This window comes from Cynoglossus semilaevis, chromosome 15 (assembly GCF_000523025.1).
Source record: "Cynoglossus semilaevis isolate Cse_v1.0 chromosome 15, Cse_v1.0, whole genome shotgun sequence".
Lineage (NCBI taxonomy): Eukaryota > Metazoa > Chordata > Actinopteri > Pleuronectiformes > Cynoglossidae > Cynoglossus > Cynoglossus semilaevis.
The window spans coordinates 12094584-12110857 of NC_024321.1; the positions used below are offsets into that span (position 1 = coordinate 12094584).

Here is a 16274-nt window from a genome sequence, read left to right on the forward strand (position 1 = left end):
CTGGAGTTTTTCTCGCCAACTCTGACATGTTTAGTGTGTTCAGTGTGTAACTGTAACTATCCTGGTTTCTTCTGTATTGTTTATTTAAACTCATAATAGACAATGACTGTTTAGACCTCCATTCCCCTCTGTTTAATGTTTTTAGGAGGATATTTTAAGTTTAATTTTAAAGTTGATTTAAAATTTAAAAAATAAAAGGTCCAATTGTGAATCTGGGCTTTACAAATAAAACTGACTTGACATGTGTATGTGGCCATTTATTAATTAATGTATGTATTGCTATTTTATTTATTTATGGCCTCGGTTTTGCATAATCCCCTGTTCATAGTTTCAGCTGTTTAAACGAGTGTTTTCGTTGTAAGACGTTGAGGCTTTGTCGGTTGTTTTTCCGGGGTGGGTCTTTGACCGAGTGGTTCATCCTCTCTCTTGAAGATCTCTGTTACAGTAAGACAGTACAAGGACTCTCGCCCACAGAGCTGATTGTCCGTGCGATGTCTGGGAAACATACTGGCTAACGTTTATGACAGAAATGTTTTTAAGCAAACAGGAAATATTACTTTTCAAGGGACAGTGCTTTAGCCTTTAACTCCATGATGCTGATATTGTAAAGTTTGATGGTGTTTGTACTGTCCACCGCAGTTTATCAACAAACCCTGTCAGATACAAAACAAATGGATAATGGCGGTGCAGCCTCCCACTCTTCTCCTGTCTCCTCTTCCCTGATTCAGACGGTTTCAGCTGCTGTTTCCCCTTGCCCGGTGCTGAGGAAACTTTTGACTTTTAAAGTTTACAAGAGGCGCTGGTTTGTGCTCCTGCTGCTGTCTTTGTTGAACTGCTCCAATTCAACGGTGAGGAAATCGCTTAACGTAACATTTCATTAAGTTACACTTCGTAATATCGTTTATTGACATCATGCAATATGGTAGAATATACTACCTGAACACCTGAGATGTGCATAAATTGTGATTTATTTAGGGTCAGGGCTAAACCATTACAGCTTTATCATAGTGCTTTTTTAGATAAACACTAGGCGTGGATGTCAGTGTTGTATCACAGCAAGTAAATGAAATCTTATGGGTTGTCAGATACTTTATCGTTCAAGTATCGAGACACTTGAGCCTTGAATTGGCAGCTGACGACGTGTTAGCGTCATGCTCGGAGTCAGCAAAAGTCAATTAGTACGTGTAGTGCTATTTAATAGCGAACAACACTATATTGAAAAATAAAAAGTATTATTTAAGATTTGGTGAACATATGCATAGGCAATCTAGTTGGACTGTTTACATGACTTGTCAGCTAGCTGCGGTGGCACTATCTCCTTTTACTAATGGGTCAGGTTTGAATCCCAGAGCTACATTTTAAGCAGTCCCCTGCTGATGTGCAAAGGAATTACTTCAGCCAGCCTTACTCATACAGTGCTTTAACCCGTAAGGGTTAAACCATCTATTCCGATAAGTGTCATATACGTCAGTCAGGAATGTACTGCTACATCAAAGATAACATAATTAATCTCCAATACATTGGAATAGTTAAATTCCTACAATCCATTCTTAAACCAGTTAGCTTTTGTTTTTATGTAATATTTTAATTTCATATTTCGTTGGCCACATTGGTGTCATCCATTGCATAACTGTTTGCTCAGTTAAATAGTGTCATGTGAGATTAGAAAAATGCAGCAAAAAACAGAACTGAGTTCTCACATCAGATGAGCAAAGAAACTATCACTTCCTCTTTATTCAGTCCTTCCTGAATGAGTTCACTAAGTTTATATTTTTATTGACATTTTTAAATGCTAGTTATTATCCCAACAATCGTTTTAGTGTGATTAGTGTAATTTGCTTGCTATTGTAAATGTCATTATTAGCATTATTTTAATATAGCACACACACGGTTTCTCAAGTTTCACATCTGTAAACTCAGAAATTTTGAAAGATTATCAGATATATTTTTGTCCATGTCTCCATAACAAAACTTATGTGGTTTTTGCAGTTATGGCTTACTTTTGCACCAGTTGCAGACCAGTCTGCCCAATACCTGGCTGTTACTCTGGAAAAAATCAACTGGCTGTCACTGATCTACATGGTCATTAGTATACCAATCGCCTTTGTGTCCTCATGGATGCTGGATACCTTTGGACTACGGATTATGGTACAAAGTGAATTCGGAGTTGTTAACTCCACTGCTGAGTTTTTTTGTATCTGTAGTCTACAACTCTTTCTGAAAAAAAAAACAGAAACATATTGACACAGTGGGCAATATCTTTTCACCCCACTATTAAATGTTACAGGTAATCCTTGGTTCATGGCTGAACATGTCAGGAGCTGTACTTCGTGTCCTGGCCACAGTGCCTGGTGTCGACATAAGTTATCAGTACATCATAGTGATGGGCGGTCAGGTGCTCTGCGCTTCCGCTCAGCCCCTCATCATTTTTGTCCCCACCAAGCTTGCAGCCGTCTGGTTCCCTGACCACCAGAGGGCCACAGCCAACATGATGGCCAGCATGTGTGAGTGAAGTCCTCTATATGTGTTTTGACAAATTGTGATTTCTACTATTACTTTGCAAAGCATTATATTTGTAGTATTGATAGTATCAACTTGATTTTCAGCTGTAAAATGTATGAATTAAAAGTAGAAACCTTCTGACTTTCAGCACTTCATACATTCCTGAGACTCAGGAGTAGTTTAGTATGTGTCCTGGTTAATGGGTTAACCCTGGTTAATGGGTTAACCCTGGTTAATGGGTTAAAATGCATAAGCAGGAATTTTTAGCATCAATTTCTAGGATTAAAATGTCTGGAAATTTAAGAAATTAAAATGACTTATTTAACCTGCCAACCATATTTCCATTTGATTCCAGTTCCACCCTTTTATATTCAGCCTGTGGAATTGCTTTATGTGCAGAGTACTTAAAAATGATCAGCAGTTAATCTTATTTTATTGTACTTGATATCACACATCATGTTTTTTTCTTCTCCTGCTTTTCTCAGCTAATCCTCTGGGAATTGTGTTGGCTAACGTCATCTCTCCTAATATAGTTTCCACTCCTGCTAAGATCCCACTCTTGGTGAGTGCAACTAAGAATATCTCATCGTCACTGTCTCTCATACAATGCCAAAGAATCAACGCTCTTCAAGCCTTAGGAGTTTAGGAGTTCTGAAAAATAAACCTGAAACCACTGTGGTGATGGTGGGGGGAGTGAAAGTATCAGCAGGTTTTTTCAGTAACACCAGTTTCAGTGTTGAAACCATTGTTGAATCTGCAGCACATTTCATCGTCTACTGTTAAATGGATTTAAATTCACACGTTTTCTCAAATTTCTTTTTTTACAATCCTTTAGATGCTTGTCTATGCAATCCCTGCATGCATCATCTGTTTATTGTCAACTGTAGGGATTCGGAGCAGCACTCCACCTACTCCACCATCAGCCAGTGCTTTGACCTCCAACTCAGAACAGTTTTTCCGGGGCGTTAAACTGGTAAGGAAACACACACAGAAATAGCTGTTTATTGCTTAAATTGATTGTGGGCAATCACCAAAATGTTTAATCACATTAATTGCATAATTAAATTGTCATTAATCCCATGGTTGTTCTACAATCTATTGCATTATATGCAAAATGAAATTAATTCTAAAGTATATATTGCGCACATTATTCAGTTTACCTGTGCAAACATGCAATAACAATATTCTCAACTTCATCAGAATCAAAATATAAAATTGATTTTAAACATAAATACATAAATTTAACAAAAAACACAAAGACGTTCCTCTGCCCTGAATACACTGATGTGTATTTATTGATCGAGTAGATGGAGAATTTGTTCAGTCTCATTTAACCAGCATATGTGTTTCAGCTGTGCTATTGCTGTAAAACCTTTCTCTCTAGCTGTCTGTGTTAACCATGCAGAAAGTTATTTTTTACAGTTTATTTTTACATTTTTTTCTCAGTGTTTAAAGTGATAACAGCGCGAGTTTGAAGAATTTCTGCTTAATGCAGAAAATGTTGAAATATTCTTTAGTTAATGAGAAGAAATTAAAACTGGATGTAGGTATTGTCCTGCTTTTTGTCCTAACTGTGGTTTGGATGGAGCTAACACCTACCCACACCAGAGCTGTGCCACATTTATGACACTGCCTTCCAGTTCATCGCATATTTACTGAACCTCAACATAAAGAAAAATAATGATAAGGACTTAGCAACACCAAGTATTCAAATGAGTTTGTAAAAAATGATATGGGGCCAACCCCAGGGATATTGTCAGTTTTAGGCAGCAACATTTGCCCTCTATGTTAACAGTGAAGGTCTGTTTTCGGTGGAAGTGACAGTGGTTTACATTTCTAAACACAAATGTCCATGTTTGTCTGTAGTTGCTGAAGAGCAAATCCTACCTCATCCTGATGGCGTGCGCCGGCTCAAACGTCGCCATTTTCACCTGCTGGTCCTCGTTTATGCAGCAAATCCTCTGTGTTCAGGGATACACAAACGTAAGCACCAACATCAACCTTTTGGAAATGTTTCTAATGCAGAAAATTGTTGCTCTAGATAACTGTAGTTTAATTTTATACAGTGTGACACCTGATCAAGAACAAATATTAAGAGTTTGAATCAGGGCAGAGACAAAACTCAAGTCATAAGTCCTGGAAAACCCAGTTTGTCCCAGATTGGAATCAATACCTTGGGCTTCTACAAAACTACATTTTTGTGAAAACAAGTCTTGTGTCTCCCTTTAGTCGTTTACAGGTATATGTTCCGCTCTAATCGTTGTGTTTGGCGTTATTGGTGCTGGTCTGTTTGGCGTCTACACGGACAAAACCAAGAAGTTTATTGATGTCCTGAAGATCAACCTGAGCATCACTTCTCTGATGTGCATCGCAGCTTCAGTGGTGAGGAAAATGAGGCATATGAGGATTTTACTTCTCAATGCTGTGTTCGCCGATGGTTTATTTGTTAAAATGTTTTTTTGCTAATAATGTCTGTTTCTCAGGTGACACTACTGCCTCAGCAGCCCATAGCTGTAGCTGCAGTTTTCTCTCTCCTCGGCTTTTTTGGCTTCTCCTGCTACCCTGTGATCTTAGAGCTTTCTGTGGAGTGTTCTTATCCTATTGGAGAAGCTTTGACAACAGGGCTCATTTTTGTAACGGGGTAAGAGAGAACACATCAAACAAAGGTGTTGCCTATGCTATAATGCATACCAAGGCCTTCTAAACACCATTAGCTTCTGGCCAGGGATCCCCTTTGCAAACCCATGGACAAAGCTACAAAAATAAGAAAAGAAACATCAACTTTTAAAATGTATTTTCTTACTTTAATTAACAACTATACACTTATTTAGCAGAAGAAACATGCGCTAGCTAGCTATACTCTAGCCGAGCAGCTTGATAACAAACACAAACCTACAGGTTTATACATATTAAAACGTTGCCATGCCAAAGTTGCAGCTGTCACACACGGTGCATTCAGGTACCACGGGAAACTTGGGACTCTGACTATTACAGCAGTTTGAAAAACACTTTGAAAACCACTGCAATACAGTTATTTTTCACACACAGGACTAAGATTATGAACATCATCAATGATAACTCTTTTAGTATTACTGTTACCTTGGTGGTTTCTGGTCACAGTGCTTTTTGTTATATTCCAGTCATTGCCCATCATTCCCTTTTGCACATTCTGTAGACAGATCCTGTCTGCCCTGTACATCGTGCTTCTTCAGGCTTTTAGCAAACGGTTGGCAGAGTCCCCTGTGTCTAGTTGCCGTGATGTCACTATGAGCTGGAAAGGTATGTCACATGCTGTCATAGCAATGTTTTTTATTGATATTATCCCAATTATTTTTTTAAATGGACAATGAAACAGGATGTATGTTAACTATTGTTTATTTGCTCTATAAGGGGAAAAGTGACAAAAATGTAAAACAGAAAATATACTTTTGGATCTAATTCTAAATCCCATCACATGAAACTTCATTTGATGGGATTTAGAATTAGATTTGAATTTAAATGTATTTTTTAAAAAATCCTTTCATTAAAATCTTTTTAAAATAAATTACATTTAAATTTTTTTTATTTTTGTATTCTCACTTTTTAGTTTCCAACATGGTCTTGGCAGGACTACACACTCTGGTGTGCTGCATCTTTGTCCTCTTCTTTCACACGAGATACCACAGACTGGAGGCAGAGGAAAGAGCCATGTTGCAAAACCAAGCAACGGCTTAGTGACCGCAGACAACGTCCAGAACAATGAGGGACAACCGTTGAATGAAATTGTCATTCAAAGGCAAACTGAGGTTGTTCCGTAACACAGGTACAAAGGGTTTCAGTGCTAACAGGTTCAAAATTATGTTTCATTATTATTAAATGTTTGAATGTTTGTGTAACATGTGAGTCTTTCCTTGACACAGATGACAGTTTAACAGTCTTTATATGGTATTCAGCTGTCTCTGCGTGGATGTGGATGGACAGTTGAATTAAATAAATATACAGTTTATGTCATTCTGCCTTCTGTGTTAAAATTATTTTGTTTTAAAAATGTTATGTTTTAAAGTTCACAAATGAAAATGACAAGTTTTAATCTTGTTTAGAAAGATCAGATTGTCCATCATTAATATTAACAAGCTGCTGTTGTGCTGCTTATTCTTCTTTGAGTCAAATGTGTGTTTTCTCACTTAAACCATAATGTAAACTTTTCAAGATTTATTTATTGGTTTTATACCTTTATATATGGTATAATGATACTTTTGTTTCTGCTTTATACGACACAATGTCCAAACATTCTGAAGGTCAAAGTCATGGTCTTTGAAAGCTGTGATTGGTCATATCTGGGAGATCAATTGATAATAACAAAGATGTTGGTAAAACAGAGAACTCAAGCTGTAGCTCAACACCAGAGGTGAGATTATGCATGTGGAATATAAATGATCTTTTCAATTTTGTTCTGTGGAAAACTAGCCAGTATTTAAAAGAATGTGCTTTATAAAAAGGTCAAATGCATGGTGAGTGTACATTCTTTCTTCAGGCTGAGCTTTATTTTTGTGTTTTTTCTTTATTAAAAAGTTATTTGAAATCTGCTAATTATTTGATGTTATTCACACCATAAATGTTTCCCATTGTTTTGTGTGACTGTGCAAACAAAACCTGTTTAGACGCAACAACTAGTACAGACTCTTGGTTTAAAAAAGTATCTGTTTATTTTCTGGATTTGTGTGATTTCAACTCGTCAGGTAGTTATTTTTTCTGTATAGTCCTCATCTTTAGAAACAGACAACCCAAGCAGACGTTTGTGGCTGCACTAAAGAAAGACTGATGGAATCATTTCCCAGCTGTAAACCCACTGAAAACATAAAAAAAAAAAAAAATCGAATTCTCTAATTTAGAATTTGATTCTCCAGCCTAGTCTGTATCAGACAGTTTATATCATTTTAAAAAGAAATGGGCAAACAGAGTGAAAAACTGGCTAAAAAATAAACATAAGGGGTAAGAAAAAAAACAAAACAAAACAAACAGTGACTCCTGCACAATGGACATTTTCACCCATGCACACACACTACAATGAGTAGAATCCTCAATGCCAGAGCTGGTGGTTCCTAATGTTTGTGTTTTTAGCAGGTGAGACACTCGTCGTCCTCTCATCAGTGCAGGTCTCAGAGCTGCAGAGCACAGAACTGTTGGTACACAGCCAGGATGTGATGGTCCAGCTCTGCGGTGAACAGCAGATTCTCTAAAGTTCCCATGTACTGCTGGATGGTCACGTGGTGCTGAATGAAAAAGAAAATCTTCCTTTTATAATGTTACGTTTGTGTTCTAAAAGTTCCTAACATAAATGCAGGAATTGTAAGTGTGTGAGGGCGTTGTTATACTTTCAGGGACAGGGTTTTGAAAAAAAGACTGTTTGGGAGGGGACATGTGACCTTGAGAGGACATCCAGCAGGTCCCCACCAAGTAGGAGGGTCTTTTAAGGTTCAGGATTAAGTTAAAGATTTAAGGATTAGAATTGGCATCAGATAAGAATAAGGCTTGTGTTTGTAATAGTTCAAGGAAGAGGTAAAGTAAGGTGCTAGGAAATGCACAGTGCTCATAAAACACACACACACAAAAATCAAATCAGTGAGTTTGTATGTATGCATGTTTTACCATGAGGAAGATCTGCTGCAGTCGATCCACACAATTCTTATACCAGGGTGTGCTTATATCTACGCTGCCCGTCTCACAGCGAACCAGATGCTCCGTCAACAACATAATGAAGCGCTGAAAGTGGTGAAGAAATAAAAAAAAAAAACAATATATATATATATATATTATACATAAATTTAAGGAAGTTTATATATTAAAAAAATATATAAAAGGGGGGCATGTTTAGGCCATAGTATCTTAATGGCCACATGTACAAGGTCAAAGGTCGAAAAATGTTTAGGCCATAGTATCTTAATGGCCACATGTACAAGGTCAAAGGTCGAAAAATGTTTAGGCCATAGTATCTTAATGGCCACATGTACAAGGTCAAAGGTCGAAAATTAGTTGTTTTCTTGACTAATTTTGACAGAAGTAGGAAATTAGGACTTTGGTCCTGAGATAAACTGGAGAATTTTCCTTTTAGCCCTATGATAAAGATAAAATATTACACAAAGTAAGTAAAGTTAATGAAGTCATTCAAAACAAAAACTGAAGAGTAAAACAGCAAAAATGGTCGTCAGGTAAATGGGGTATATATTGTTCTTGGTTTTTTGTGTAATCTATAAATAGCAGAAGGAAGAACTGATAGTATAAGGGGAGAAAAGGTTCTCTACCTGGAAAATGACAAGGAAAAGATTCTTCTGTTCACTCTGGGCAGACTCCACCTTCTCCTGGAGCCTCTCGATTTGCTCCTCAAGCTGACCATCCTCGTCCTCGCTGTTCTTGTCCATGTCCTCGTCATCGCCACTGTCCCTCTGCAGATGCACAAGCACCCAGAATAAATGAATTCATATTCACTGGGTCAACCTATTGTCATGCAGTTGGGTTTTTAATTCAGAGTGAAGCAACTGTGTGGGATGGTTTTACCCTCTTAAGTTGCTGTTTCTCCAGCTTGTCCTTCGCCTCCTCCAGCTCCTTCTGGATCTTCTGGACATGTTTGTTCATCTTTCTGATGGTCGAGTGTAGAATCTCCCAGATGTACAGTCTACACCAGGATCAAACACAGACCATGGTTTATTCATAAACTTCCACAAAGGAGCTGGAAAACTAAGAACAAATCTTTGACCTCACGGGTTTATTTGACAAAGAGTTCAAATAAACAAATTAAACTGGGCAGCAAAATCTTTCATTAAAAATCTGTGCATGAATCTTGAATGAAGCAACCAAAAATAAATAAATAAAAAATAAACACAGCCAGTTCCACTGTTTACATTTGTGTGGAATTACAGGAGCCTTCCACTAAAATTTTAATTTTTAAATTGCCATTATTTTTTTGTATCCAAAATGTATAAAACTAACCTCATGTTTTATGAAAAAAGAAAATGAGAATGAATGATTGACACCATTCATTTTGAAGTTTAGCAATAAGCAGAGACCAGTAGGTGCACAAAAATAAAGTTAAAAAGTTGCCATTATTTATCCTAATTATACACAAATTATCCAAGCTTTGTCTATATATATATAATACTAATTATACATAGACAAAGTTTATTCAAACTCTTCTACTTTATTTAAATATATCCATTCATTTGAAGGTTTTGATGCTGGTTTTGATGCTGGTATTTAACAGAGACTCATCCAGAAAACAACTAAATAAGCAAAACCCAAAGGTGAGACAATGACAACATTTTGACCTTCAGATGCTTAAACAAACCACAGTCAGGGGCTGTGAACTCCATCTCACCTGGTGAACTCATGCGCCATGTCCTGAGAGAAGAGCCAGTTGGCGACGGCGGCGCAGTCCACGATCTGTGTTCGAATCATTTTGTCCACCAACACAGCAATCATCTGGAAGAACCGACACAACTCTGTTTAAACTCACTGTGACACTGACTCGAACTTTTGGTTTCTCCAACAGAATGATGTAGAAAGTGACCTGCGGGTGATTCCTCCACACTTCATAAATCACTTTAAGCGTGTGAAGCTTCCCCTCGTCACTGTCGGCCAATGTCTTTAAAATCTCATGAAACCTGCGGGGATTGGTATTGATTCACTCAATTAATAGGATTACTCAAACAATATTACTTGTCTTGGGAAAATATTGAACTTTCTGGTGACAATGTGTTCCCTAAAAACACCAGAAAATATAATCTGCAGTAAAAGGAACTTACTTGGCCAGGGCACTAAAGGAGTGGCTGAAGGATTTGGCGGCAAGGTGAAGGAGAGTCTGGAGGAAGACGTCGATCTTCAGAGGGTTGAAGCTTTCGCCTTCATCTGACAAAAAAAAAAAACAGAGAATGAGGAGAGTGTACTAAAGTTTACGCCAGTTATTTTAACAGTAATGCTAGTGAAAATATGTCATGCACATAAACAGATAATACTTTGAGCCGTGGCCGCCACCACCACTTAATTGTTGCCATCACTGCTTCTGAAATGGGGCCAACACACAGCTTTTAAGTTTAACATAAGATGAGGTTTAAATCCCTAAATCATTCTCCCCTGAAATCTGCATCATTCTGGTAAATGAGTTGTCATGGAGCACAGCATCTTCTTCTGTATGGGAAATAAAATGAATCAACTCACATTTATAAAAGGATCACGGACATGGATAATTTCATGAAATGCGACGTATATAAAATGAGCTCGGTTGAACAGCAGCTTTACAATTTCCAAAATAAAACCAACTTCAGCGTCCCACAGTGGCTGGTCATTATTTTATTTTAGTCATCCATGTGGATCGACACTCAACACTTATGTGTGAATGCATGTATCCTGGTTAGGTAAATTTCTCTTATTAACTCAAACAGGTGAGAAAAAAAGAGAGGCAGAGACAGCAGAGGTGAGGCAACAGCGGGGGAGGGGAGGCTGGAGATTACCTGCCGTCTCTGCTCAAAATAATCCTAGTGGAGAGACTACTTTCTAAAGTAAATACAGAGTCAGGTGTAAAGTGGTGTAAAGTTTTCCCCCCAGAGGTAAATGTTGGTGAATACTGAATTAAAAGTCTTAGAGTCTGGAGCTACAAATGGGACACTGACCATCATCATCCTCCTGGTTGGGGTTGGGAACTTCTTTAAGGATGGTTAGAATCTCCTCGTTTGTCGCTCGGTTCTTGATGGCATTTCCCAAAGTGATGGATAATTGATAACCTGGTAATGTTGCTGTGGAGCAGAAGAGACTTCATTTGTTACAAATGACGTTATGTCACTAGTATTTGATCTTTTTTAAGTGAATGTACCCCACAATATTATTGCAAAGAACATTCTTACATGCAGTCTCATCTAGGTATTTATAGATAAAGATGGGTTCGGCAGGAATGAGCACCGAGAAGGTCGGAGGGACAATGTCCACGATCCTCTGATGGTAGGAAAGTCTGCAGAGTCAAAAATAAGAACATACATTGAATCTGATAGGAAACATTTTTATAGACGTGACTTGAAAGAAGTCATCAACCAGCTCACACCTCATACTCTTTTCCAGAACTTCCTTCACAAACTTGGGCTTGGGTTTCTCTAGATCCACTGTTAAGCAGTCAGCCCTAAAACCAACACAATCAGGTCAGACTTTCAAACCAAATCAAACCTGAGGTTTAAATCAAGTCTTATAGACTCACTCACCAGTCATCCCAGCTCCATCTGAATTGGAAGTTGCTCAAATGGTGAGAAAACCAGTTAATAAGTCTGGAATATGGGAAAAAAAGAAGGAAATGTTGATGGAAGTTATTTCTCAAACAGTAAATATACAGAATAGGTTTTCCATACCTGTCAATGCAGGTCGTGTTCATAGTGTCCAGTCTCATGTAAAGCATCTCTGTAGCTTGAGCCAACTGACCAATGGGTGTTAAGATAAATTCCCTTTGTACTTTTTAAATGTAAACCAGTACATGGTTATTTTTGACCTATTCCTGATTTTGGAGAAGAAGTGCTAAAATTTATATTCCTCTGATAGAAATCAACCAATTTCATTTAAAAATAAAGACAAACAGACTAAGAGGTTTTCAATGGATCTCCAATGGAGGCATTTAAATAAAAGGTTTTTACATTTTTGTAACAAGTAATCGATTTAGGAGTCCATGAAATTGGGCAATCACGGAAAAAAAAAAGTTGTCTAAAAGACAGGAATAAACAAGGATACAACTTGAGGCAAAGAGCCTGGCTGCAGTTTGCAGAGTTCAATAAGCAGTGTCGTGTACAAGACGTCAATGTGCGGAGGGGTTGGCAGCTGGAAAAGTTCTCCAAAAATCACCTAGGAAAAAAAAAACCAATGTATTGAAACATTTCCCCCAAAATCGCCGCACTTAATCTTTAAAAACCAGTTTACCTCCACGATGTGATAGTTGAGTGGAATCTTATTTTTCCCAGGATAACTGAGTAACTGTGCAGCACTGAGAGATGAATGAGGAAAATTTGAACAGTTAGAATATTTCAGGCTGGGTTATATTAATTTCAAGAGATGTGACAAAAAACATGTTCACCATGTTTTTCTTTCTTTCCAGTGGGTCTTGATGATACAGTGCAGGTTCTCTTCAATGACAAACCTCTCCACTGAGTGGCTGCCAGGCATAACTGGACCCTGGGAGTAACAAACAAAGCAATATATAAACTGTGACAGAGAACAAAATGAATCTTCACCAGATTTAAATTTTAACCTGTGTACATTTTAATGCACAGAGCAAATGGGTGCTCAGATTAAAAAAGAGGTTTTAAAAAAACTTTTCTAGGTTTTGTTGGTGAGTTTAAACTTTTTTAAACTTTTAGAGCTAGCTGCAGCGATCAGCTCTTCCTACAAATAAACATTGTTTAATTCTAACTGTGTTCATTTACTCATGCAGATCTAATTAACTAATAATCTAGAAAAAGGGACTTTATTTTGCTGGTTGTACCTCTGGGGCATCGGTGTAGTCAAACATGCGGAACACGACTCGGGGCATTGGGTACTGGGCGTCCGGCATGTGGCCAGGTGGAGTAAAGGGTGGCAGATTGTGCTGCAGGGCTTCACACAGGACGCTGTCGAAGGCGATGTATGGACGAAGGATGTGACGCTCCTGCCAGCGGTCTTTCTTTAGCTTCTGGATCTGAGCCCAAAGACAATCTAGGTACTAAGGAGGATGAAGAGAGAAAGAGGGTTTCAACAATCAACCTTTAGCTGCAATGAAGAAATAAAAGCATTTAGCAGAGGGGGCTGTCTCCTTGTAAACTCTAGAATTCTGTTTGGATAACAATGAGTAAACATTTCCCCAACATTTACTGCCAAGGTAGAATGATGGGAAACCTGCTGTTTCTTACTTCTTCCTGGGGGTGTGGCTTCTCTGCAGTCCACACCTGGAGCATTTGGACATGAGTTTTTACTCTCCTCCTAAAAATAAATATGAAAATAAGAAAGCGAAGTGGGGAGGCAGTCAGCTGACAGGTGTGAACATAAATTTAGGAAAATTAAATTGAGAGTAAAAGAGAAGAAAACACTGTGCCCCGAAAGAGACAGACACATGGATGGAAATATAACACATACTTGAGGTAGCCTTCAATCTGGCTGAGGAGTCGGTCCATCTCAACATCCTTCTTTTCATACAACTCTTTGCCCACCCAGGGCAGACAGGACAGAACCACATACACAAACCAGTCTGACCGAACCTAAGAACACAAATAGACACACAAGAAAGATTTACTGATTAGTCATATTTCCTTTTTACATATTACTTTAGTAGACCTTAAATGACCTTTTTTCATATTCCAAATCAAAGTTAAGTCCAGCGCAGCTTTTGTTTTTTTTCATCAACCACTTAAACTTCCTCCTTACCTGAGGTACGTCTTCTTCTTGAGTAACACTGACAAAGTTTTCAAACATAGCCACCATAGAAGGAGCAGCGATCACGTGACAGTTGACCAGGTCAGAAAGGAAACGCACCTAAAGATGAAAACAGAAGCTGAGATTAAGAAACCCAATCAATGCACATACAGTACAAGCTGTAATGTAAGTTGAGGTTCATTTACCAAGTAAACAGCTTCATTGTACAAGTTGTTCTTCAACGTCTCCTTGAGCTGCCTAATCATGGCCTCCACAAACTCGCCTCCAAAGTTGTAGTTTCTGGCATTGAGAAGACCGACTAACGTTGTGTAGACGGTCAGTTTCTCGGGGAGGAGACGGGCACTGGTGAGACAAGTCAATTTAAAGAATTACCACCTTAAAAGACTCATCTATAAAACAACATTGGGTTTATAAACTACTGAAACTTACACAGCACATAATATGCGCAAAATTTTGTTTTTGTAATTTGGAAGATCAGCCTCCAAGACACCTGCAAGGCCCTCTAGGTTGCTCTCCAGGGATGATGTACTCTGTATAAACAAACACAACAATGTTTGTTCACAAATCAATTTTCTATTTAGTCGTAACTTCTTTATGCAAAACCATAAGTAGTGTGGAGTGATGTCCTAAACACCTGACTCACTTTGTGCAAAACCTGAGGTTTAAATCCCAGCAAAAGGCTACACTATTGAAAACATAAAACTTCACCCAAACAACTCCCTTTCCAGATGTTGTACCTTCTCCCCGACACGACATATCAGAGACTCCAGACGGTCTTCAATCTCAATGGGCTCTGATGTTCTTCTTCTTTTATGGGCCTGGCCTCCTGAAAGAGAGAAAATATACATTTGAATCACAGAAGAAAGAAAAATGAGGGATGTCAGTCATAGATGATTCTGCCTGAGATTAAATGTATGCATCCAAGAAAAAATTGAACACGGTTGTTTCTATATTAGGGTCTTCATTAATCCGGATCCTCGGGATGGCTACTGCTAATTCAACAAAGGAAGTTAGCAGAATCAATGGGAAAAGTGCAGCCTTGAATGACATACTGAATACTTGAATTCACTCTAGTCAGTGCATCAACATATTAAATATTCCCAAAAAACAAACAAACAAAAACAAGTGGGCAAACAAACTAGGGTAGGTTATGTAGCTATATTTATCAACATGGCTTGATAATGGTGTTTCTTTATTGATAAATAAATTTGTTTATGTTTTGCACATTTTAAAGTAAACTAAAAGTAAACCTACAACATCAAAACTGCGTAAGACATACAATTTCCTTTTTATTATTTGAGTTGCATTACAAACAAATGTCTGTAACCTAAAAATGTGTACTGATACTTATCATTGTTGAACCTACAGAAACATTTAGGTTTTTCTATACAATCTGCACAGTAGAATAGGAGCAAGGACAGAAGAATATCAATAGAAGTAATTCATCTTTGGAGAAAAAAGGGTTTACAAGACTGTAGTGAGAGTTGGTGTGATGTATGATAAGATAAAAAGAGACTGTCTGGAAAAGCAGGTGACAAAGCGGAAGATACTGAAATTTCAACTGGCAAGGAAGAAGGCAGTGGGAATAAGAAATGATAACATCAGAGGTGAACGAGTCAGAATACATTAGAGACTACAAAAGACTGTTCAGAGGAAGTACATAAATCTTGGTTTATAGCCATACATGCGGAGGTGAACTGAGTGAGATGGATGCAGATGATCTGCAGTATTTAATGGCGCTGCCAATAATAGTATCCGTTACACCTTACCGTTGTTCTTTTGTGTTATTGTACTTTTCTTTTTTATTCAATCGCAATTCAACATAAAAGTTTAAGTTATTTCACGTCAATAATAATAACTTAAAAAAATTTAAACAACCACTGTTTAATAAACTGAAGTTAACGCCCCCAAACGTACTTCGTAGCAGCTAACTGCGTCGGTCGATTTAGTTAATACTAATAGATATGGCCATACACATAAAATGTGGGAAATGGTTAAAATTCTTAAACAACATGGCTTGGAAATTATACCAAGTCACTTAAAACAAAACGGGTTTATAATCAAAAGGATCATGTTGAACTCGCTAACATGAGCTACCCGCACATGCTAACCATTCATGTGTGAATACACATGCAGCGTTTACCGTCATTCTCGTCGCTGTGTCGCCTCCTGGACATGTTTCTCACCAATTTTGAGTGAATGCAAACACGAACGAAAGAAAAAATAAATAAAATCTAACAGGAGGTAAACAATTCGAAGGTTGAAATAGTTTTTACAAGATTGAGCCTGTCCGCTTCCCAGGAAAGAAAAATAAAGCGGTCCAATTCAAGTGAGACACTTCCGAGGTCACCCGGAAATCGCAC

General features: G+C 37.9%; 2 protein-coding genes across 2 annotated transcripts; one reads left to right on the forward strand and one right to left on the reverse strand.

Annotated features, from left to right (window-relative positions):
- The first annotated feature begins 438 nt into the window (after positions 1 to 438).
- slc49a3 (solute carrier family 49 member 3) lies at positions 439 to 7355 on the forward strand. Its single transcript, XM_008327181.3, has 10 exons — positions 439 to 848; positions 1990 to 2148; positions 2288 to 2504; positions 2988 to 3064; positions 3338 to 3475; positions 4369 to 4485; positions 4732 to 4884; positions 4986 to 5143; positions 5678 to 5781; positions 6089 to 7355. The coding sequence occupies exons 1-10, from the start codon at positions 615 to 617 to the stop codon at positions 6214 to 6216; spliced, it is 1485 nt and encodes a 494-aa protein (XP_008325403.1). The 5' UTR covers positions 439 to 614; the 3' UTR covers positions 6217 to 7355.
- On the reverse strand, positions 7169 to 16274 carry ncbp1 (nuclear cap binding protein subunit 1). The gene is made up of 23 exons (XM_008327186.3): positions 16055 to 16274; positions 14649 to 14737; positions 14341 to 14441; positions 14097 to 14253; positions 13903 to 14010; positions 13615 to 13736; positions 13392 to 13461; positions 12989 to 13204; positions 12581 to 12678; positions 12427 to 12490; positions 12241 to 12351; positions 11868 to 11932; positions 11724 to 11786; positions 11570 to 11644; positions 11376 to 11479; positions 11145 to 11267; positions 10281 to 10383; positions 10046 to 10139; positions 9854 to 9957; positions 9037 to 9154; positions 8784 to 8924; positions 8131 to 8244; positions 7169 to 7754 (listed from the first exon to the last, which is right to left on the reverse strand). The coding sequence occupies exons 1-23, from the start codon at positions 16086 to 16088 to the stop codon at positions 7641 to 7643; spliced, it is 2388 nt and encodes a 795-aa protein (XP_008325408.1). The 5' UTR covers positions 16089 to 16274; the 3' UTR covers positions 7169 to 7640.

Bases quoted from the DNA above. Each gene is read 5' to 3' on its own strand.
- ncbp1 (XM_008327186.3), bottom strand. From the start codon at position 16,088: ATGTCCAGGAGGCGACACAGCGACGAGAATGACG. The intron at 12,352-12,426 runs GTAAACTGGTTT...TTTTTTTCCTAG, and splicing joins TCAACTATCACATCGTGGAG to GTGATTTTTGGAGAACTTTT. The intron at 11,268-11,375 runs GTAAGAATGTTC...TCTGCTCCACAG, and splicing joins ATACCTAGATGAGACTGCAT to CAACATTACCAGGTTATCAA.
- slc49a3 (XM_008327181.3), top strand. From the start codon at position 615: ATGGTGTTTGTACTGTCCACCGCAGTTTATCAACAAACCCTGTCAGAT. The intron at 2,505-2,987 runs GTGAGTGAAGTC...TGCTTTTCTCAG, and splicing joins CAACATGATGGCCAGCATGT to CTAATCCTCTGGGAATTGTG. The intron at 5,144-5,677 runs GTAAGAGAGAAC...CACATTCTGTAG, and splicing joins GGGCTCATTTTTGTAACGGG to ACAGATCCTGTCTGCCCTGT.